Source organism: Neovison vison, chromosome 12 (assembly GCF_020171115.1).
Source record: "Neovison vison isolate M4711 chromosome 12, ASM_NN_V1, whole genome shotgun sequence".
Lineage (NCBI taxonomy): Eukaryota > Metazoa > Chordata > Mammalia > Carnivora > Mustelidae > Neogale > Neogale vison.
Genome location: NC_058102.1, coordinates 25,583,636 through 25,604,869, shown reverse-complemented (window position 1 = coordinate 25,604,869; position 21,234 = coordinate 25,583,636). Strand labels below are relative to the sequence as shown.

At 38.9% G+C, this 21,234-nt stretch overlaps 1 protein-coding gene across 4 annotated transcripts in view; it reads right to left on the bottom strand.

Annotated features, from left to right (window-relative positions):
* Positions 1 to 7,175: 7,175 nt before the first annotated feature.
* Positions 7,176 to 21,234, bottom strand: part of FGD6 (FYVE, RhoGEF and PH domain containing 6) — a 115,044-nt gene continuing 100,985 nt past the window's right edge. For 2 of the 4 annotated variants that reach the window (XM_044228814.1, XM_044228815.1), the window contains exons 15-21: positions 20,963 to 21,065; positions 20,293 to 20,439; positions 19,179 to 19,281; positions 17,388 to 17,515; positions 11,019 to 11,147; positions 9,867 to 10,015; positions 7,176 to 7,598 (exon numbers count right to left, since the gene is read on the bottom strand). In XM_044228814.1, the coding sequence (XP_044084749.1) occupies positions 7,562 to 7,598; positions 9,867 to 10,015; positions 11,019 to 11,147; positions 17,388 to 17,515; positions 19,179 to 19,281; positions 20,293 to 20,439; positions 20,963 to 21,065 (796 nt within the window). In that variant the 3' untranslated portion in view covers positions 7,176 to 7,561. The remainder of the gene's footprint in view (positions 7,599 to 9,866; positions 10,016 to 11,018; positions 11,148 to 17,387; positions 17,516 to 19,178; positions 19,282 to 20,292; positions 20,440 to 20,962; positions 21,066 to 21,234) is intronic. The other 2 variants (XM_044228816.1, XM_044228817.1) reach the window with 2 other exon arrangements.

Sequence of the window (21,234 nt, the reverse complement as noted above, 5' to 3'; positions counted from 1 at the left end):
TTTCATAAAAGATTTTAAGAAGTTGCAGAAGGTCCTATAAATCAGAAAAAGGTAACTATATTTATATTTCTTTAGTCTTTTCTATTCCCCAAGGGCAGGAATTATACGCTTTGTGTGGCAGAAACACAAACAAAATATCTTAGGAATGTCTGATGCCTTTGATTTGTGTCTCTCTCTGAACTCTTCCTAAAAGACTGAAATGCTACTACAAAGAATATTAAATGTTACATTTATATGCAATCCACCCCAACCTTTTTTTTTTCTTACAAGAACAGGAACATCCGTCTTCTAGATCTACCTACCCACTAGACATACAAGCAAAATTTCAAAACAATCATCGTGTACCATGCAACCATACAACGATATTCAAGAATGTCTAAATGGAAGGCCTACTGACAACATCCAGAGGAACAAAAACCCGAAAAGCTTTAATTTCCAGTCTTTTTGCTTCTTCTTTCATTTGTTTGTTTAAACAGGCCGACCTACTTAGCGAAGGTTATGAGACACCTTGGCAACATTTGTAACTCAGGAAACGATTCTGTGCAGGAGTTGCAGGCAGAGTTTCTTAACAAAAGAACTACTGGAAGTTTAGACATGCCGAGGCCAGTGAGGACCCCGGGCCGTTCCATTTTTCCCAAAAGATACGGATCCAAAGGCTGCGGCTGCTCTCGCCCTATTTGTCGCACAAGTCAAGGGCGCTGCTCCGTCCGTCTCGTGCAGGCACGAGAGTGAGTTAATAAGCAACCTCAGGAAGAGACGGAGGCCTCGGCTCGCGGACGCTAAAGTCCGCGGTGCACCCCCGGAGCCCGGCCGCGACGCGCGGCTCTCCAAGGCAGGGGAAGCTGCGGCGACGGTGGCGCCGAGACGGAAGCTTTTCCTGTAGGGGCAACTCAGAATGTGGCAATTGTCGGGACAGGAGTGTCACTCTTTCTCAGAAGAAGATACCGCCTATCCCTAGCCTCTAACCATTGGATTTCTCCAGCTTGGACCCTAATTTAAAAAACAAAACAAAACCAAGCAAGAATACAGCTGCCCACCCCCACGCCTGAGAGGGCCAAACATCCAGCCTGACAAGGCACCCAAATGGAGCACTAGGGGTCACAGGGTGTATATTGGGCAGTCGAGGGCTCTCCAAACTCACCAGGGACTGTGGGGCCTCAGCAAAGAGGTTGATTGTCTCCTTTCCCACTTCTCTTCTCTGCTACTAAGGCTCACTTTGAAATCTAGGGGGAAATTCTCTGACAAGCTCTCATTAGAGAAAATTACATAATGAGCCATAAGGAGGGAATGGCTCCCTCCTCACAAGTTTAATGTAATGCCCCACCCAGACACCCCCAGGAGAGATCAGTGCCCAAGAGCCCTAGAGCTGAGGTGGGCACTAGGTGCAAGGGCAGAGGGGTGAGCCCAGGCAGAGCTGGCCAGGATCAGGGGTGAGGCACAAGGGACTAGAGCAGTAGGGATTCTGTGGCCCTCCCTTCTTCCCTCTAGGTGAGGTCGTGACGTTCCCTGGGTGGGGGAATGAGAAAACCGAGCCTCTGAAGGGCCGCTGCCCCCTATCGGCTGGGAGGGAAACTGCCCCGCCAGAGCGGCCTTATCAAGGACTTAAGCCGCGCGCGCTTTGCATCCCTTGTGCCAAAGGTGGTTAAAGGAAGTTTTGAGACGTTTCACATTTGAGTAATAGTAGATAACCTCATCAGTTTTGGGTAGATTGGTTTCTAACTTGTGGAAAATTGGGCTCTGTTTTAGGGATCTCTTACCTTAAAGTTCATTAGAGGAGTTAGCAAGTCGGGGTGGATCCCAATAAAATATTTAAAATTCCCTTAAATAAAACAAGCTAGGGCTGAAGCCTCCACAGTAAGGCAACGATTTACTTATCAGCTCTTGTGGGTAAATACATATAGTGGCTAAATGGAGCAAGAATTATTATCAGACTATAAACTTCTTGAAGGCTGGCTTTTTTGTCCAGTGGTGTATTCCCAAGCATACAGGCAATGCCTCGTGATCTATAAAGATTCATGAAATGAAGAGGTTCATGAAATGAACATTATGACAGTGACCACTTGTGGCACAGAGATGTGGCTGGAAGAGCAGTCCTGTGTGCAAAGCACTATGTGGTTTGGACTTTAAGATAAGGGGTCCTTGAAATTTCCTTAGTATTGATCAGCACTAGAAAAGCAGTTCCAGATTCAGGCCAGAAACCCAAGTCAGGAAAAACAAAGGTGCACTGGGAAGGAGAACATCTCCTCTGCCCTTTCCCTCTGGTACTAGGCAACAGGACACAGAAAAATGGCATGCAACGATCCCTAAAAGGGGGAATATGCTTTATGCCTCATTCTCTGAAAACCCCTTCATGTGGTTCATCTTTAAATATAGAAAAATATATGACTTAAAAGACATCATCATACCAAAAGTAGATACAGTAAATTTATTTTGTATAAATATAATACATATTGACATTATTTACAATACTAGTATTTATAAAGGATCTATATCTATATGGACAATAAGATACAAACTGTTACCACTTTAAGTAAAAAATGTTTCTAGAAATTCATGTCATTTAAAAAAACAATATAGCATTTCAAGATTGGTTCTTAACATGCTATGACCAACTCATAGTAAAGAGAGTTGCCTCCTTTCATCCCCCCGACTAAGGGAATTTGATACTGAGGCTTTTTGAAAATTTCCTCTACCTTTATCTTAAAATTAAGTCCTACTAGAAACCATCTCTTTTCTTAAAAGGGAAAGTCATAGATAAGATTTTCCTTTAGGCACGTGCACCCCCCAATGTTTATAGAAGCAACATCCACAATAGCCAGTCTATGGAAAGAGCCTAGATATCAACAGATGAATGGATAAAGAAGATGTGGTGTATATATATACACAATGGAATACTACTCAGCCATTAAAACCCCTGAAATCTTGCCATTTGCAACGACATGGAAGGAACAAGAGGCTATTATGCTAAGCGAAATAAATCAATCAGAGAAAAACTATTATCATATGATCTCATGGACATGAGGAACTTGAGAAACAAGACAGAGGATCATAGAGGAAGGGAGAGAAAAATGAAACAAGATGAAACCAGAGAGGGAGCAAAACCATGAAAGACTCTTAACTATAGGAAACAAACTTAGGGTTGCTGGAGGGGAGAGGGGTTGGAAGGGATGGGGTGACTGGGGGATAGACATTGGGGAGGAGATGTGCTATGGGGAGTGTTGTGAATTGTTTAAGACTGATGAATCACAGACCTGTACCCCTGAAACAAACAATACATTATATGTTAATTTTAAAACAAAAGATTTTCCTTTAGAGAATATTAAATGTGGCACAGGCTCCAGAATATTTGTATATGGATGGACTTAAAAAAAAACAAACAGAAGGGATGCATTTGGAGTAATTTAATTCACCAAATACTAAGTGTCCATAGCATGCAAGGTAGTCTGCCAAATACTGAGGAGTCATCTCAGATTCTCAAGGACAGAATGTGATAGGCACCATAAGAAAGTGTGTTTCCTAGCTAGAGGCTATGGAGACATAGAGAAAGTTAAGACTAACTCTGGTCTGGAGGAGTAAGGGAGGAGGAATAGGAGAGAAAAGGACTAGGGCCAACTATCACAGAAAGAAAAGTCTTGAATACATAGGCAGAAATGGGTTGGGAAGAGGATGAGAACAAAGAAGAAAGGTTGGGGTCGGTTTAGCTGGAGTGTGTGACACCTGAGGAAAAGTGTTCCATGCCAAGCCACTGGGAAGCCAATGTAGGCTGCAAAGAGCAGGGATGAAACTAAGAGCTATGCTTTATAAGACAGCTCTGGCAGTGTTTAAAATGAAACCACGCAATGATGGCAATGGAATTAGAAGAAAAGTTATTCTAATCATTGAGAAGAGGTAAGAAGGACTTGAGCCAGTCTCTGTGCAATAACAGGAATGAAGATGGACTGGGGACAAGAGCAATAGCAGAGGGTCTTGTTGAGACTCAAAGGCAGATTCTGGAGCCTACAATGGTGTTTTTCATTACAGAGGAAAATAAACAGATCTGAAGGAACAGAAAGTGAAGTCATGTAAAGTTCAAAATGCTTAAGAAGGACTCATGCAGATGTCCAACAGGTAGTTGCAAATATGGCCTTGCAGGATGGTGGAAAGAGCAGGTCTAAGATCTGAGTTATAACAAGGGCATGGGGGGGGCGGTGATGGTGCTGTGTTTGAGTTGCAGATGACAAGAATCCTGTCCTCACCTTCTATGCATTTCAACAACTATTTTCTCTTAAAAGACACTGGAGAGGTATTTTGTGAGAAACAAAGAGTATTTACCTTCAAGGCATGTACGGTATTACAAGAGTAACAGGATTTACCTCTCTGGAAATCCTAGTGACTACATTTGACTATAGTGGATCTCAAATTTCAAAAATGGGAGTACAAATCGATCATACTTCAAGACAGATCAACATATGCTGTGATAACATTTACATTTTACCTAAATTACAAAATAGCAGGCTTTCCTTGCTTAACAAAACCACACTTTAAAGTTTTCTTCTAAACTTACTTGTTTCATTACTGCTTTACATTAAAGCTGCTCTGATGATCTTATTTTAAGGAACACTACTACATACTCAAAGAATCAAGCTTTTGGTTGAAAAGAGAACTAAGGATCTTGGGCGAAGGACAATAGGAACATACTGGGTGTACTAGAGAATGGGAAAAGAGGTTGGAGAGAGGTTCGGAAACATCGGGATGATGCCTAAGATAACCTTATTTTTCTAGGACCATGATGGATCCTCTACATTTACAGCTGTCACAGCTAAGGAGGAACCTAGATTGGGGGCAGGGGGGCATACTAAGAATGCCATCCCTCCCCCAGTTTAAGCTGGCATCTTTTTTTTTTTTTTTTTTAAAGATTTCATTTATTTGACAGAGAGAGATCACATGTAGGCAGGGAGGCAGGCAGAGAGAGAGGGCGAAGCAGGCTCAAACCCGGGACCCTAAGCCGAAGGCAGAGGCTTTAACCCATTGAGCCACCCAGGCTCCCCTAAGCTGGCATTTCTTATCAAGGTTACTTTTAGTCCCTTTTTGCTTAGCTTTACAACTGCTCTTCTTTCTTCTCCTTATGAATAAAAGGAGAAACCTGAAAAGGGTGTGATGGAACACATTCATCAGTGTAACAAAGTATTCTTGAGATCCTGGTACTGTGTATACTTTCTCATAGAATGCGCCTGGGTGGCTTAGTTGGTTAAGCTTCCAACTCTTGATTTTGGCTCAGATCATGATCTCAGCGTCCTGAGATCAAGTGCCCTCTTGCGGGGGGGTGGGGAGGCGCGGTCCTGAGCTCAGCAGGGAGCCTGCTTAAGATTCTCCCCCTCCCTCTGCCCCCTCCAACCAAATGCACCCAATATCATTTTTTTCCCTCTAAAATGTTAGCTATCAAGAGATGCATTTCTTAAAGTAGCTTTATAATAAAACATAGTTAGGTTTCTCAGTTGACATTAAATGAGCCAAGTTAAATAAATAATTGATCAGCTTTAATAAGTTATGAAGGACTGATGAGGGGGAAAAGGAAATGTAATACCATTCCACATTTAAAACATTTTTTGGGGGGATGGTAATATGATAGCTTTCTCAAAAGGCTATACGTATTTTATATTTTCAAAGCCCCCCATGGGGTGAAGCCAATAGCCAGTACAATCATACATGTATTTTATGTGTAATTAGAATTAACAGAAGTTTGTGCAGTGTTTTTTCTATTTAGATTTATGAATGGTTCTTGATTTAGCCAGCTGTTGGAAGACAAAATAGCCTAGCTGGTATTTTTTTAGATTATGAGGTTTAAGCCAAACCTTCCAGTCAGAAGGCTGAGAGCTCATGAGGAGGGGGGCCAGAACTCCAAATAACTTGTCCTTTGCAAAATGCTAGACCCAAAGAAGAAGGAAACACATTATAAGGTATAACCTTGGTCTCCAAAAAAGGATACACTAAAAGCTGCAAGGATTTTAACATGGAAGCCCTATTTATGCTCTCTTAATTAAAATTAGTGAGCTTCAAAGAAGTATTAGTTTTCCTACTGTGACAGAAAGACTGGGGAGATGGGATGTGAGGACTGTGGGTGAGGGTGCAACAGGGTTTAAAATGATCCCACAGCAAGGAACAGCCAGAAAAAAATGACAGCAGCCAACTCTAGATTTAGCTGAGATTCTGGTGCTGCACAAACAACTTCAGAAAGGCACTCAGTAATTCTCTTGGCAATGGTATCACACTGAATTAGGAAATACGTTATATAAAAGCAGAAAGGAAAATTCTTGTGCCCTTTTGTGAAATAGTCTATGGATGACCTTGCCTTTTAAGATAATTTATTTTAGCTTAAGTTCAGTCAATAAATGTATATTATAAACATCAAGAATGACTATAATCATAGTGTGAATTTCATTTTTCCTCTACTCATCAACAGTTTTATGTACAGAACAGTTCACATATTAAGTAGTAAGTGCACCAGAATTATGAATACATATTTTTCCTAATGAGATGCATTTGGCAGCTGGTTAAAGAAATAAAGGATTTGTTTTAATTACCAGGGAGGACATAACACAAAGTAGTATTAAATAACCTTTAGAAAATGAATACAATTTCAGTTAACACTGGCTTAGAATATGTGCTTTTTTGGTATGGTAATTCCAGTTCATTTTTTAAAGCACAATATTAGAGGGAATGGAAATTCTTTTTAGATGCAAACACCACCACTGACTTGGGCTCAGAACACTTACAATAGCAAAGGATATTGTGTAATATAAACTTGCAGTATTTTTTAAAAATAATAATACATTTATGTTTGTGTTGAACTGGTAGCTTTAAAAAAAGGATTAAACTTAATATAAAGACTTTTGTGTTCCTCTGCAAATGAAAACATCCTTTTTCCTACTCATAGCTCAGTTCAATGACAATTTTCATATTCTATCCCTTTGTTCTAATTCCTTGAAGATGTAACATTATCTTATGCCAAAAGAGGTACAACAGAAATACTCTAGATAATTTACTGGAATTTCATTTCACAATTACTGAGGTAGGAGTTGGCCGTGTGTTTTTCCATTAAAAGATACAAAAACTCATCTAAGTTTATTGATTCAAAAACATACACTTTTTTCATCAGCAGTTTTATAGTAATTTCTAAGCCAAACACTGTATAGAAATTTGCTCCTTGATGTGTTTTTTATTTACAAAGACTTACCTCAAGTAAGAATGTTACAATGTAACACTACAAAACACACTGAGAAATCTGTGTCACAAACAGTTAATACAGTATACAATATTAAGGTACTTCAGAATTCAGTGTGAGTCTCAGAAATAATTCTGACCATGAAGTAAACATCAAAATTTTAATAAATAACATACATGAGAAAACAAACATTAAAAAAAATTACCTTACACCTAACAAAATAATTCACAATATTTGATGAAGATTTTGGCGGGATTTATCTTGGCAGTGTTCATTTATATAAAATTTTTGTACTGCATTTACTCCATTCTGATGAAATTCCACCCATTTGGAATCACAGAAGGGATGAAACCAGTATCGCTACAATATTGTGCCTTCCTGAAATGCTTCTATCCACCTATTGGTAAGAGAAATTTGTTAGATTTGTAAAATGCAATCCTCCAATAAATGTTAAGACAATATAGATCACAGCTGTGCCTACGGATCCACTCCCCAGCAGTATATTTCAGAAGCTTCCTATACAAAATTAGGATTCTACGTATATGGAAACATCCTTTACTTAGTAATATGGCCAAAAATTTGGCCTGAAAATTGCATCTTTTATGTACATGAGGTGTGAGGAAGGGGCCATTTCATGTAAAAGCTCTGTGAAGTCCTGATGATTCCATATGTTTGGTTTGGGAAATGAATACATTTGACAAGGCTTTTATTTCAACCCCCTTTCTGCTTTTGGGAACACCAGCTTTATCTTTGTCTCCTCTCTTAACTCTCTGGACATCCACAGTCCAGACCTGCTCTAATATTTTTAATGAAAGAGAATCTAACATCTGTTCTACTTCAGTTGATCAAAATTTTGCATGCAATATGAAATGTATCAAAAAAAATTGTTTCAGGGCGCCTGGGTGGCTCAGTGGGTTAAGCCGCTGCCTTTGGCTCAGGTCATGATCTCAGGGTCCTGGGATCAAGTCCCACATCGGGCTCTTTTCTCAACAGGGAGCCTGCTTCCCTCTCTCTCTCTCTGCCTGCCTCTCTGTCTACTTGTGATCTCTCTCTGTCAAATAAATAAATAAAACCGTTAAAAAAAAAATTGTTTCAGAGTTTCATAGAAGTCTTTCCAAAATTCATTAGTCTCAAAGTTTTATCTGACAATACCCACAGCTGAAATTATTCAGAAGACACTTCTTGTACCTCCCTAGCACTGTACTTGCTTCTGAACTTACTATGAACATTTGAAACCACTCAACTTAATTAGTAAACATAGCCTGTAACAGATTTAGCTCAAATTTCAAGGACAGAATATTCAAAAATTTAAATGCAAAGGCATAAATTATAATACATGTCTTTTAAAAAGCTAAACTTTCCATTAAAATTAATACGTTTTAACATTCTGTAATTTGTAAAAACATCTCCATGATATTAGTGACTTCAAAGAGAAACTTATAATTTAGCCTGTATTAATTCTAAATTACAAGCAAGCAGATTTCCTTCACTCAACTACATTCAATCATATTGAAGATTTTTCTACCATGTCAACTTAATGATATGAACAAAAATATATATTCAAAAGAACTAATTTTTATCAGCTTGATGATGAATACAGATAAAAATCAGGAGAAATGTAATTCCTAACAGAATATTAGAATAATTACTCTTTTATCCAAGGTAATTTTTACAGAAAAAATAGTTAAGTGACATAATTTTAAACAGTCTTCCGTTCAACTGAAGAAGAATTATTTGCAGTAATAAAAACACACTAGACATCCTAACATAGACTGAAAAAAAAATCTTACAGAGTATGTGTCACGTTGTACCGGATTTAATATTCAGGAACATATAATTCTGGTACATTAATTCTAATTGCCTTAAGAAAAGATAAGCCTTGTTTACTTAAGGCATTCTTTTTTATCTGCATGCACATTTTAAGCCTTTGAAAACACATGAGCACTAAGCTCAGTGGAAACAAAATCGTGTAACTTGTGAGGCCAAATAAAAATCACATGAAAGATCCGGCGAAAAGGTAAATTGCACTGTTTCATTTACAAAGGACCTAAATTTCACAGAGATATGCTTCTCTATGTTAAACAACCTCATGACATCAAAATAAATATTCTCATCGGAATTTTGAAGAGACTGTTTAAAAAAGCCTTTACCATCTAAAATGATATCCATTTCCTTCTACTCAGTTATTGGGAACAGCCTGGGAGCCTCTTAATGTGTTTGACCCTTTTCCCAAAGAAGTAAGTTAGCAAGCAGCTGTTTAAACTCCTGCTGTTCCATGGCACAATTGAATCGCTGGATTGCCAAAGTCCTGGAATGTTTTAAGAGATGATCCTTACCCTCATTGAAGGAGAGGTCAAATGCCTCAGCTTCCTTTCCTTTTCAGTAGAGCAGTTTCATGCTGCTTCCTCAGAGGTCACGTATAGACAAAATATTTTGGACAGAACTACCTATTTTCTTTTCCCCTCTGCCTCCTGAAAATATTCCAGATCCTCTTGCCTGGCCTTACAACAGTTCTAAAGACTTTGAGAAACATGTTAAATCTAACTAATCTGGATCTCTGATTTAAATTCTTAATTGTCCCCACACATGAAAGTAGTTTATTTTAAAATCAATCATATGACAACTTGAAACATGTGTAAAAGAAAAATATGTCTAAATTACTTACTTCTGAGCTGAGTGAGCATCATCTGCTTTGAACACATAAAATAACATGTTTTTGTGTAGTAACTGGAACACTCTGGACTCTGAATTCTCATCTTTGACTTGAGCAACAGTGAATCCTAGTAAAGGTTGACTCTCCAAAGCTGCCACGTCCTAATTCAAAAAGACACAAAGGGAGATGGGATATTAAATTGATAACAAAATTCAGATTTGCAAACTCTTGAACTGTATAGATATAATTTAATTTCATATACACATATATAAAATAATGACAATTCTTTATTTTTCATTTTCATTTATTCAGCAATTTTTTTTAAAAGATTTTTATTTATTTGACAGAGATTACAAATAAGCAGAGGAGATAGGCAGAGAGAGAGGAGCAAGCAGGCTCCCCGTCGAGCAAAGAGCCTGATGTGGGGCTCGATCTCAGGACCCTGGGACCATGACCTGAGCCGAAGGCAGAGGCTTTAACCCACTGAGCCACCCAAGCACCCCCATTTATTCAGCAATATTAAGCTGACCTATCTCATGAGTCAGACACTGTGCTTAATAGTCTTCAATGTGTTCACATCCATTGAGTATCACATACTTCCCTATAACCATGTGATATAGGTAATTACTTTCATTTTATGGATGCAGAAATCAAGCTGGGTAAGTGATTTATCCTGTCCCACTAAGGAAGAGCTTGGCTCCTAGAGCAGTGGTTTTTTTATAGGATTTTACTGGAACACAGGGTGATCAGACAGTTGAAAGGGTAATGTTAAAGCAAATAGCCAGGCATTGTTTATAACCCAAACAAAATATCTTATCTAAGATTGAGGCCTGACCAGTATAATCTGGGAATAGTTAAGGGAGTGTCAACCAAGAGAGCTTGGTAAAAAAAGGATAAGAACCTTTGTCTTTAGTGAAGTTCTTAGTAGCCCCATGACACCAAAAAAAGTTGTATTTTAATATTACAGAAAATTCCTAACATTTTTGAGTAAGAGCTCTAGGACACTGTTGACATTAAAAATCACAGCAATATCTCCCCCTCTAAAAGCAAAGCAAAACAAAAAAATACACAAAATAAATAGATTAAACAGATACTGCAATTATTTCTACTTGGCATTATAAAACCAGATCCCACAATTATTCATCTTTAGATTTCAGATCTTACCTCACTTGCAGCGTATGTATACAGCACTTTATTTTTTATGACAAACCACAAGTGTTTCCAAGGTTTTTTATTGCCCTTTGATCTGTACAAGTAGCCACTCATGGAAGAATCTTCTGTGTTTGCTGATACCTACATAAGCAAACCCCATGTACAGTTTAATGGTTTTCAAAGAAACAAAAGGTAAAGTAACAAATTGCTTTTGATCACTGGTGCTGAGAGTAATAACCATAATAATATAATGTTTGAGAATAAAATGGTTTATTTTCAAAACCTGCTACTATGGGGCACCTGGGTGGCTCAGTCAGTTAAGCTTCTGCTTTTGGCTCAGGTCATGATACCAGGGTCCTGGGATGGAGCCCCATATTGGGCTCCCTCCTCAGCAGAGAGCCTGCTTCTCCCTTTCCCTCTGCTTATGCTCTCTCTCCCTCTCTCTCAAATAAGTAAAAAAAAAAAACAAAAAACCTTAAGAAACAAAACCAAGGGGCGCCTGGGTGGCTCAGTGGTTTAGGCCTCTGCCTTCAGCTCGGGTCATGATCTCAGGGTCCTGGGATTGAGCCCCACATCGGGCTCTCTGCTCAGCGGGGGGCCTGCTTCCCCCTCTCTCTCTGCCTGCCTTTCTGCCTACTTGTGATCTCTCTCTGTCTATCAAATAAATAAATAAAAATCTTTAAAAAATCAAAATTAAAAAAAAAAACAAAACCAAAACCAAAACGAAATCTGCTATACTATACAAATTGAATACTGCCATTACCATGGGCATAAAATACCCTTCTGTTTATAAGCAGTTCCAGCATATCGGGGCACCCGGGTGGCTCAGTCTGTTAAGCATCCAACTCTTGATTTTGGCTCAGGTCATGATCAAGGGCTCTGCACTGGGTGTGTAGCCTGCTTAAGATTCTCTGCCCTTCCCCACCACTTCTCTTAAAAAACATAAAACCATTCCAGCATTCTGCCTGGTTTAACTGAGCTTGCATAGATGTATTTCTTTGTGGTGTCACTTATTTTCTGAGATGCCAGAGGAAGAAAAATAATTCTAAAGATCAGAAATGCTTTTTGAAAGTTGCATTTTTGGGACTGTATATGTTGTTTACTGTTCTTCGTATTTTGCAATATTAGGGAAAATTACTTAAACCTTTAACTCTTCCTGAAATAATTTTTTGGACTTATATACACTATTAACGGGGTGACTGGGTGGCTTAGTCATTAAGCGTTTGCCTTCGGCTTCTGTCATGATCCTGGGGTCTTGGGATGAGCCCTGCATTGGGCTCCCTACTCAGTGGGAAGCCTGCTTCTCCCTCTCACTCCCCTGCTTATGTTCTCTCTCTCACTGTGTCTCCCTCTGTCAAATAAATAAAATCTTTAAAAAAAAAACCAACTTTTTTTTTTTAAAAGATTTTACTTATCCATTTGAGAGAGAGAGAGTGAGAGAGAACATGAGAGAGGAGAAGGTCAGAAGGAGAAGCAGACTCCCCGTAGAGCTGGAAGCCCGATGCGGACCTCGATCCCGGGACTCCAGGATCATGACCTGAGCCGAAGGCAGTCACTTAACCAACTGAGCCACCCAGGCACCCAAAACAAAACTATTGATATTAACAGAGAAATAAACGGAAAATTCAATTATTCATGGTGATTTTAAGGATTAGTTTCTGATCCCCAAATTTTGTCTGAGAGAAGCTTATTTTGTTTCATAAAAAGATGAAAATGTCTTAATCTCTGGGCAAAAAGGTAGTAAGCTCTCAATGATTATAAACTGGCAGTTGAAATTTCTCTCTTTTTAACACAGAACAACAGAATTAAAAAGCCAAGTTTAGGAATTGTGTTATTAGTAGAATGTTGAACAGACTTTTTGTTTCTTAAAATTTATTTATTTTAGAGAAAGTGTGCTTGAGTGAGTGAATGCATGCAGGGGTGGGGCAGAGGGAGAGGGAGAAAGAGCATCCTCAGATTCCCTGCTGAGCAGGGAGCCTGATGCAGGGTTCTATCCCAGGACCCTGAGATCAGGACCTGAGCCGAAATCAAGAGTCAGCTGCTCAACCAACTGACTTAGCCAGATGCTAAGAATGGTGAACAGATTTTTAAGGTGGTTCCCCAGGATCTTTGCCTCTGATAATCACACTACTACCCCTTGTGTGTGGGGAGGACCTGTGACTTACTCCTAACCAAGAGAATATGGGGGATATGATGGCATATCACTCCCATGATTATGTTACGTTCTACAAAACTCCATATTGCTAGTAGATGGGCTCTAGAGACTTTCTCCCGTGCTGGCTTTGAAGAAGTAGTTGTCTTGGGAGGCTTGTGTGCTATGGAACTGAGGGGAAACTCCAGGCAAAAGCCAGCAGGAGGCCAGCACCATCAGTTTCATAACTGAAAGGAAATGAATTCTGCTGACAACCTGAGTGAGCTTGGAAGTGGACCCCTCCTTAGTTAGTCTTGTGATGAGAACTCAACATTGGCCAACACCTTGACTGTGGTCCTGCAGAGATCCCAGCTAAGCTATGACTGGACTCCTGAGATAATAAATGTTTGTTGTTTTAAGCCACTAAGGTTGTGGTAATTCACTACGTGGCAAAAGAAAACAAATTCAGGTGGATTCTATGAATTTTAAAAGTCGACCTTTAGGTGCGCCTGGGTGGCTCAGTGAGTTAAAGCCTCTGGCTTCGGCTCAGGTCATGATCCCAGGGTCCTGGGATCAAGCCCCGTGTTGGGCTTTCTGCTCAGCAGGGAGACTGCTTCCTCCTCTCTCTCTGCCTACTTGTGATCTCTGTCTGTCAAATAAATAAATAAAATCTTAAAAAGAAAAAAAGTCTACCTTTAATCATATATCAATTGTATTAATTTCTTACAAATTTTATGAGAAGGATGATATATTATTATCTAGTGAAAAATTTAATATCTCATGTTAAATTAGAAATACCTGTTAAGTCCAAGTATATTTGTATGAAGTGACACACTTATAGAAGACAAATGGTTTTTTTTTAAATTAGAATGTTTACATTCAAATGAGATTTTGCGTAAAATGTAGTTACATTGAGATACTACTATGTAATTATGTTACATGTTACTGTCCTTGATCAAAATATTCTGTATGCTCCTCTTTTGAAATATGCCTAACTTAGTTGAGTAACTGAAAAAGAGTATTAGTCACAATACTGGATAGTCATGCATAGTCCTCTATTATCTTTTTTCAGAAAATATTTTATTTATTTATTTATTTATTGAGAGCACAAGCGGTGGGGAGGGGCACAGGGAGCAGGAGAGAGAATTTCGGTGAGAAGCCTGACATGGGGCTTGATCCCACAACCTGGAGATCATGACCTGAGCTGAAATCAAGAGTTGGACGCTTAACTGTCCTGATGCCCCTGTCCTCTATTATCCTTTTTAAAATAAAATTGGTCTTGAGCAGCTTAATCACATGAGTCACAAAGCTTCCCTTCCAGTTTTTTTTTTAAACATAAATCAAGTCTAACTCAAGTGATATAGCTTGCCATTACTGAGCCTACTGAGGCTCTTAATGGAATTCTAAAAATGAGGAGTTTCTAAAAAGGTCTTGAACATTACTGGAATAAAAACACAACTTCCCAATTTCTTAAAAAGTTAAACCTAAACTATTATATGACCAGGCAATCATACTCCTAGATATACTATTAAGACAAATGTCCACATGGTAATATGTTCAGACGTTTATAGCACCATGATTCATAAAAACCCAAAGGCAGGAACAACTCAGATGTCCATCAACAGATGAATGGATAAATTGTGGTATATGCATATAACAGAGAATTATTCACAAATAAAAAGAAACCAAGTACTGACACATGCTATAGCTTAGGTGAACCTCTAAAATACTGTGAGAAATGAAAATAGCCAGACACAAAAGGTCATGTATATATGATTCCTTTTATTATTATTTTTATTTTTTTTTAAAGATTTTATTTATTTATTTGAGAGGGAGAGAGCAAGTGCACAAGTTGTGAGGGAGAAGTGGACTCCCCATTGAGGAGGAATCCCCAGTGCTGGGCTTTATCCCAGGACCCTGAGATCATGACCAGAGGTAGATGCTTAACCAACTGAGTCATCCAGGTACCCTCGTGTGTGTGTGTGTGTGTGTGTGTGTGTGCGCGCGCAAGCGCGTGCGCGCGTGTATTTATTTTTTTACGATTTTATTTATCTATGATAGAGATAGCAAGAGAGGGAACACAAGCACAAAGGAGCTGCAGAAGGAGAAGCAGACTCTCTGCTAAGCAGGGAGCCTGATATGGGGCTCAATTCCAGGATACTGGGATCATGACCTGAGCTGAAGACAGATGCTTAACAACTGAGCTATTCTGGAGCCCCTATATATTTTTAAAAGAAAACTCTACACCAAATGTGGGGCTCAAACTTAGGACCCTGAGATCAAAAGTCACATGCTCTACCCACTGACCTGGCAAGGCACCCCTGAATTGTATCCTTTAAATAGTTACAAATTACAATTACAAATAAAAAGACAAAAATCAAGTTTAATGGAAAGTAGAAAACTTTTACTTTTATAGTACTTAACCGGTTAAATTATTTTTCTCAGTTTGGTTGCAAAGGAGAAAGCAGTGGTTCTCAAAATTTAGTATATATCCAAATCACAGAGAATGCTTGCTGAAGTTCCTGATTCTGTAGACTTTGGGTGGGGTCTAGGAATTTCCATTTCTAGTAAGTTCTCAGGTGATGCTGATTTGCTGCTTTGGAGAACACCTTGAGAGCCAGTGGAGCAAAGGAAGAAATGGCTACTGCAGTCAGGAAGTAGGGATTTGACAGTGGAAGGTCGGTTTGTGTGGCTGAGTGGAAAGATGTACAAAATGTGACTGGAGTCAGGCTGGGTCTAGTCTAGACTAGAAATAGTTTTTTAACTTGCACTGTGGAGCTTAGACTGACAAGAAGAGCAAATTTAAGAATTATATTTATAAACTGTGACATTAGCATGGACAGGCGAACAATTATAGAAAACTGAAACTATTTCCATTGGTTAAGCACCTTAAAGTTCTGAAAGTCAATTTAGATTCAGGAACTGAGCGACAGAAGAGACAGTTCAGAGTACTAAATTGGCTCAACCAGTTTAAGAAACTTGACAATTAGAACTTTATGTCCTCTTATTACTATTTCATGAGACTGGCTATATGGATCATTTACTAGTGTTTTAATGGCCATGATGGAATACACTCATTTTTACATAAAGAACACGATCTTTTTAGAGTTGTTTGCTTCCATTTTCCACTGCAGAACACTTCTAGAATAACCAAGTAAAAGAACAAAATTTAAAACTCTACTCTGCTGGCCTCAAAACTGGTAGAACTAATTAATTAACTAAAAAAAATGGAGGTGGCCCAGGAGTGCCTGGGTGGCTCAGTCGGTTAAGCAGTACTTTGGCTCAGGTTATGATCCCAGGGTCCTGGGATCAAGCCCCACATCGGGCTCATTGCTCAACAGGGAGCCTGCTTCTCCCTCTGCCTGCTGCTCCTCCTACTTGTGCTTATGATCTCTCTCTGTGTCAAATAAATAAATAAAATCTTTAAAAAAAATTAAAACAAACAAAACAAAAAAACAGAGGTGGCCCAGATAGGCAATGCTGTGTGTTAACCGATACTGGCTGACTGAACCCTTGAATCAGAGGAGATGGACTAGGGTACTGGTGATGCCTGTGGATCATGCCACTGGCAGTTTTAACTGTGCAGACTATCCTAACTTTTTACATTTTTCTTTTAAGTTGAAATGAAACATAATTTACTATCAGTGCAGCTGTCTATAGCCAACCAATACTTTAAAAAAGCAAATGGTGTAGATTAGTAAATGCTAATAAAGTACCTAAAATATTCTAGACTTCTTCCCTCTGGCATAGGGTATTCTCAAAGTAATTTAAAAAATTCAAATGTGTAGAGACACCTGGGTGGCTCAGTTGGTTAGTTAAGTGCCTTTGACTCAAGTCATGATCCCAGGGTCCTAAGATTGAGTGCTACACTGGGCTCCTTCCTCAGTGGGGAGCCTGCTTCACCCTCTGCCTGCAACTCCTCCTGCATGTGCTCTCTCTCTTTCCCTCTCTTTGACAAATAAATAAAAATCTTTAAAAAAATAATTCACATATGTCTACACTATCTTTACTTGCTACCATTGCTCTAAAATGTTCTCCAAACCTTTCAAGTGCCATTTTCTGAATGACTCAGGTCATACGGGAGACCAAGCAAGAGAGTGAGACATCAGCCACATCTAGCACTACTATTAAAATGCATGTCTTAATAGTAGTGGGAAATGACATCTTCCTTTATGGAAGAAAAACAGTCTATTATATGCATATGAATAATTCAGCTTATATCAGGTTGCAAGTTTAATGGGAACACTTACTTCTTTGAGAGCAGCTGGGATCTTTTTCTGTTTCCTCCCTGATGGAATACTATGTAAGACTGATGATAAGGCACTTGAAGGAGATTTGTGATTTCCAGGAGATCCAATCTTAGGAGAATGCTGGTGATCTAAAACAAATCAGGTGCACTTATGTAGCCAGTGGTAAGCATTTTGCAATTCAATTTAATTCAGATCGATAAACACTGTTGCATAAAATATCTATGGAAGGACACTTGAGAAACTGATGACACTGAGACCCCCAGGAAAAAAGATGAATGGCCGAAAGTTGAGTGGGAGAAAGACTTTCCATTCTCTATGATTTTATGCTTTTCAGTTGTAAACCATGAGAAAGGATGACCCTTTTGTGCCTTTAGAATAATGAAACATGTTAATGTACTATCAATTTTAAATATATTAGATAAATTTCCCTCCTGACTTTAAAAAAAAAAACAACACTAACAGCATCATTTAGTACCTAGATATATGATGGAATAAAAATAATATAATAAACAAAGTATTAGAAAAGGGGCCATAAGACAAGATAGGAAACCACCAATTTTGAGTGCAGAGATTCAGAGAAAGCTGGGGAGATAGTAAGATATTTGAGTTGGCCATTAAGGTATAACAGGAATTTGCCAAGTCAAAAAGAAGAGGATGGACACTCCATGAAGAGAAGTCCGCATAAGCAAAAGCAGAGGTATGAAATTAGATAATCTATTTGGAGAATAATAAGGCTGAAGGAAAAAAGACTGGTTCTAAGGAATGTGGACTGTTGTTTAAGCTGTGGGAAACCAAGGTCTTTTAGGCTGGGAAATGACAGGAGCCGACTGAATTTAGAAGAAAAAAAAATGTGGCAGTAGAAAGGAGGAAGGATTTGCAGCAGAAAACCTGTTGGGAAACTATGAGTATAGTCCAGATTAAAAAATAGGGCTGAGATGAAAAAATTAAGAAGGTCTTTGAGGATAAATCAGTCAAGATTTATTGACTAAAAATGGGTGTGGGTGATTAAGAAAGAGGATTTTAAAAATGAGTGCTGAAGGTTCACAGCCTATACTGCACACCCAGAGAACAAAGGGGGGAACAAAAAGGCCAATGAAGGATTAGATAAATGTGTCTTCTGCGACGATGTATGTAACAGCTATTATTACTCTATAAATATACGGATTCTGAAATAGCATGCCATCTAGCTTTATTCACTGAGACATTCTCATTTGGTGACGGAAAGCTATTCTTCGTGGAAATGAAGGACAACCTTTTTGAAATTCAGATCCTATATATAGGTTCAGGAACCGAACGAAAACTCTCTTCCCAAAATATAGACCTGAGCGGTCTTGCTAGCTGCATTCATCTTAACTGTGGGGATGGATACCTACAAATAATGAGCAGGCAGATATTTTGTACTTGGTGAAAAGCTGGACATTTAGATATATCACCAAATCAGTCCAAGTAATTAGAAATAAGTTAACAAAGGGCCACCCAGTCAGTCTATGTCCACAGAGATAAACATGATTTGTAACAAGCACACAGTTGGGAAACTATAAACTTCAAAATTACTTTAAAGTTAAAGTTCCCTTGTAACTGTTTTAAAGCATTTCATTCTATAATTATATTTCTACAATTAGTATCCTATGCATTAAGAAAGCTTAATTAAATTACGAAAGCAAAATTCTTAACATTTTGAGATGACTATCACCAATCACATCGCTAATGCACCTGAGATGATTCTTTCAGAAGGTCGTTTGGAAGCATCTGGGAATAAAGGAATTTGTTAGATCTTTACTTATATATTACCTAGTTTCTGCAGTTCTTGGAAACAATGTTCACATACTCTTGCTGGTTGATTTTTCAGGTAATCTAAACCGTATTTATTTGATGAACAGGCTTGGCATACAATCTGGAAACACATTGGAATTATTTTATTTGGAATAACCTCCACATCAAACCAACGAGTAGGCCACAGTAGATAAAGCTGTCTACCTAGAGGGCTTTCAAAACCTTTTCTCAGTCACTCTCTCTAATACCTCTGTGGAGTTCAGGCCTGTGGTGAACTCACGCACAACACTACAACGGAAGATGAAGAGGCCACACACTAGGACCAAGTGCTAACTCCATAAAATAAAATACTAAGAGCATTAACATGTGCAAAGTGTTTAGAACCGTGCAGGATGTGCATGAAGCCCTCTGTTAGCTGTACTTATCATCAGGGACATTGCCCATCACCATCGCTAAGTAACTACGACCACGTCTGCTGTGCCTCTACCAAGCATCTGGCCCTCTACTAAATGCTTCTAAATAGACTCCGTTTACTCTTCACAGCAATTCTTTGACATCATTGTTACGATGATCATTTGACTAACGAGGTCATGAAGACCTAGACACGTCACTGGTGATCATTTCAACACTCAAAGTACCTCTATTAAATACTTAGTATCTAGATAAAGGTAGTTTAAATAATTATTAGTCAATGTTGTTTTTTAATGAAAACAATCTATTATTGACATTCTACAGTAATCTTGGTAAGTAAGGGTAAGTTCCCTAAAGAGATTGCCCTATGCCTAAGTATTTAGAGAAAATATCATCCACAATTCAGTATCTTTTCTTCTCCCCGCCATGATTTATAGGAGGAAATAAGCTTCTTCACTATGTACAGCCTGGAGCTATTAAAAATCACAAGGGAGGAGTGCCTGGGTGGCTCAGTGGGTTAAAGCCTCTGCCTTTGGCTCAGGTCATGATCCCAGCATCCTGGGATTGAGCCCTGCATCAGGCTCTCTGCTCAGCAGAGAACATGCTTCCCTTCCTCTCTCTCTGCCTGCCTCTCTGCCTACTTGTGATCCCTGTCTGTCAAATAAATAAATAAAATCTTGAAAAAGAAATCACAAGGGAGATGGATGTCAATTTCTCCCACCTTCCCACAGGCCCGACAGTGGTGTCGTCTCCAGGTCAGAGTAAATTCACTTGTGCAGATCATACACATTGTGGCTCTAGTATCAGGGATCCAGATGGGAGCTTTTGATCCAAGAGGACTAACTTCCTCTTTATTTTCTGAGTCAGCCTGTGGAAGAATGACTTTTCATTACCTCCATGCACATAGAGTACTATAGAATCAAGCTATTTGGGGAGGGGGTGCGCAATGGCAGCTCAGTGCTGATGGTGTCATTAAGGATGTGGTGGGCTATTATAGTTGTCATGTTCTCAGGATATTAAGATTAGCTATATCCTAATAATCCTTTGCTGCAAAATTAACTTTAAAAAGATGCCTGTGGTAGTGCCAATGACAGCTGGTTACTTTCTTCCTTAAATTATATTGTATTTCCCCCATTTTTTACAATGAAGTTTTACAACCTGAAAAAATATGAATGCGCTACTTGTTATCACAGACTTGTCGTTAGACATTAACAAGATAGTTAGCTCTGAAATTACACCCACACATACATCTTTCTGTGAAACACATGTTGCCTTTCTAAACCCCTGGGGAAAGTTTCTTTAGGGTAAAAAACGGCTTGAAATGCACTGAAGAAACAAACAAACAAACAAACAAAACAAAAAAACAAAAACCAAGAAGGAAAAGACCATACCTCATCAAGACTCCTACTAGGGCAGAATGTGATTCTTTTTTTGGCATACTCTTCTATTGACCTGGAAATTGCTTCTAGCCATTCATCCCTTTCTGTGGCAGAACTGTTGAGGGCAAAAGAAGGTTCCATCAACCAGATGTCAGCTTTTATTGTTTGCCTTTTTCTTCCTTCTTTTCTTCCTGCCCTGGCAACAGATTCCACCACCCTCCCCAACAATGCTAGTCACAGGCAGGAGCTCTGAGGTTTGCGGGCACAAATAATCAGAGCAGGCA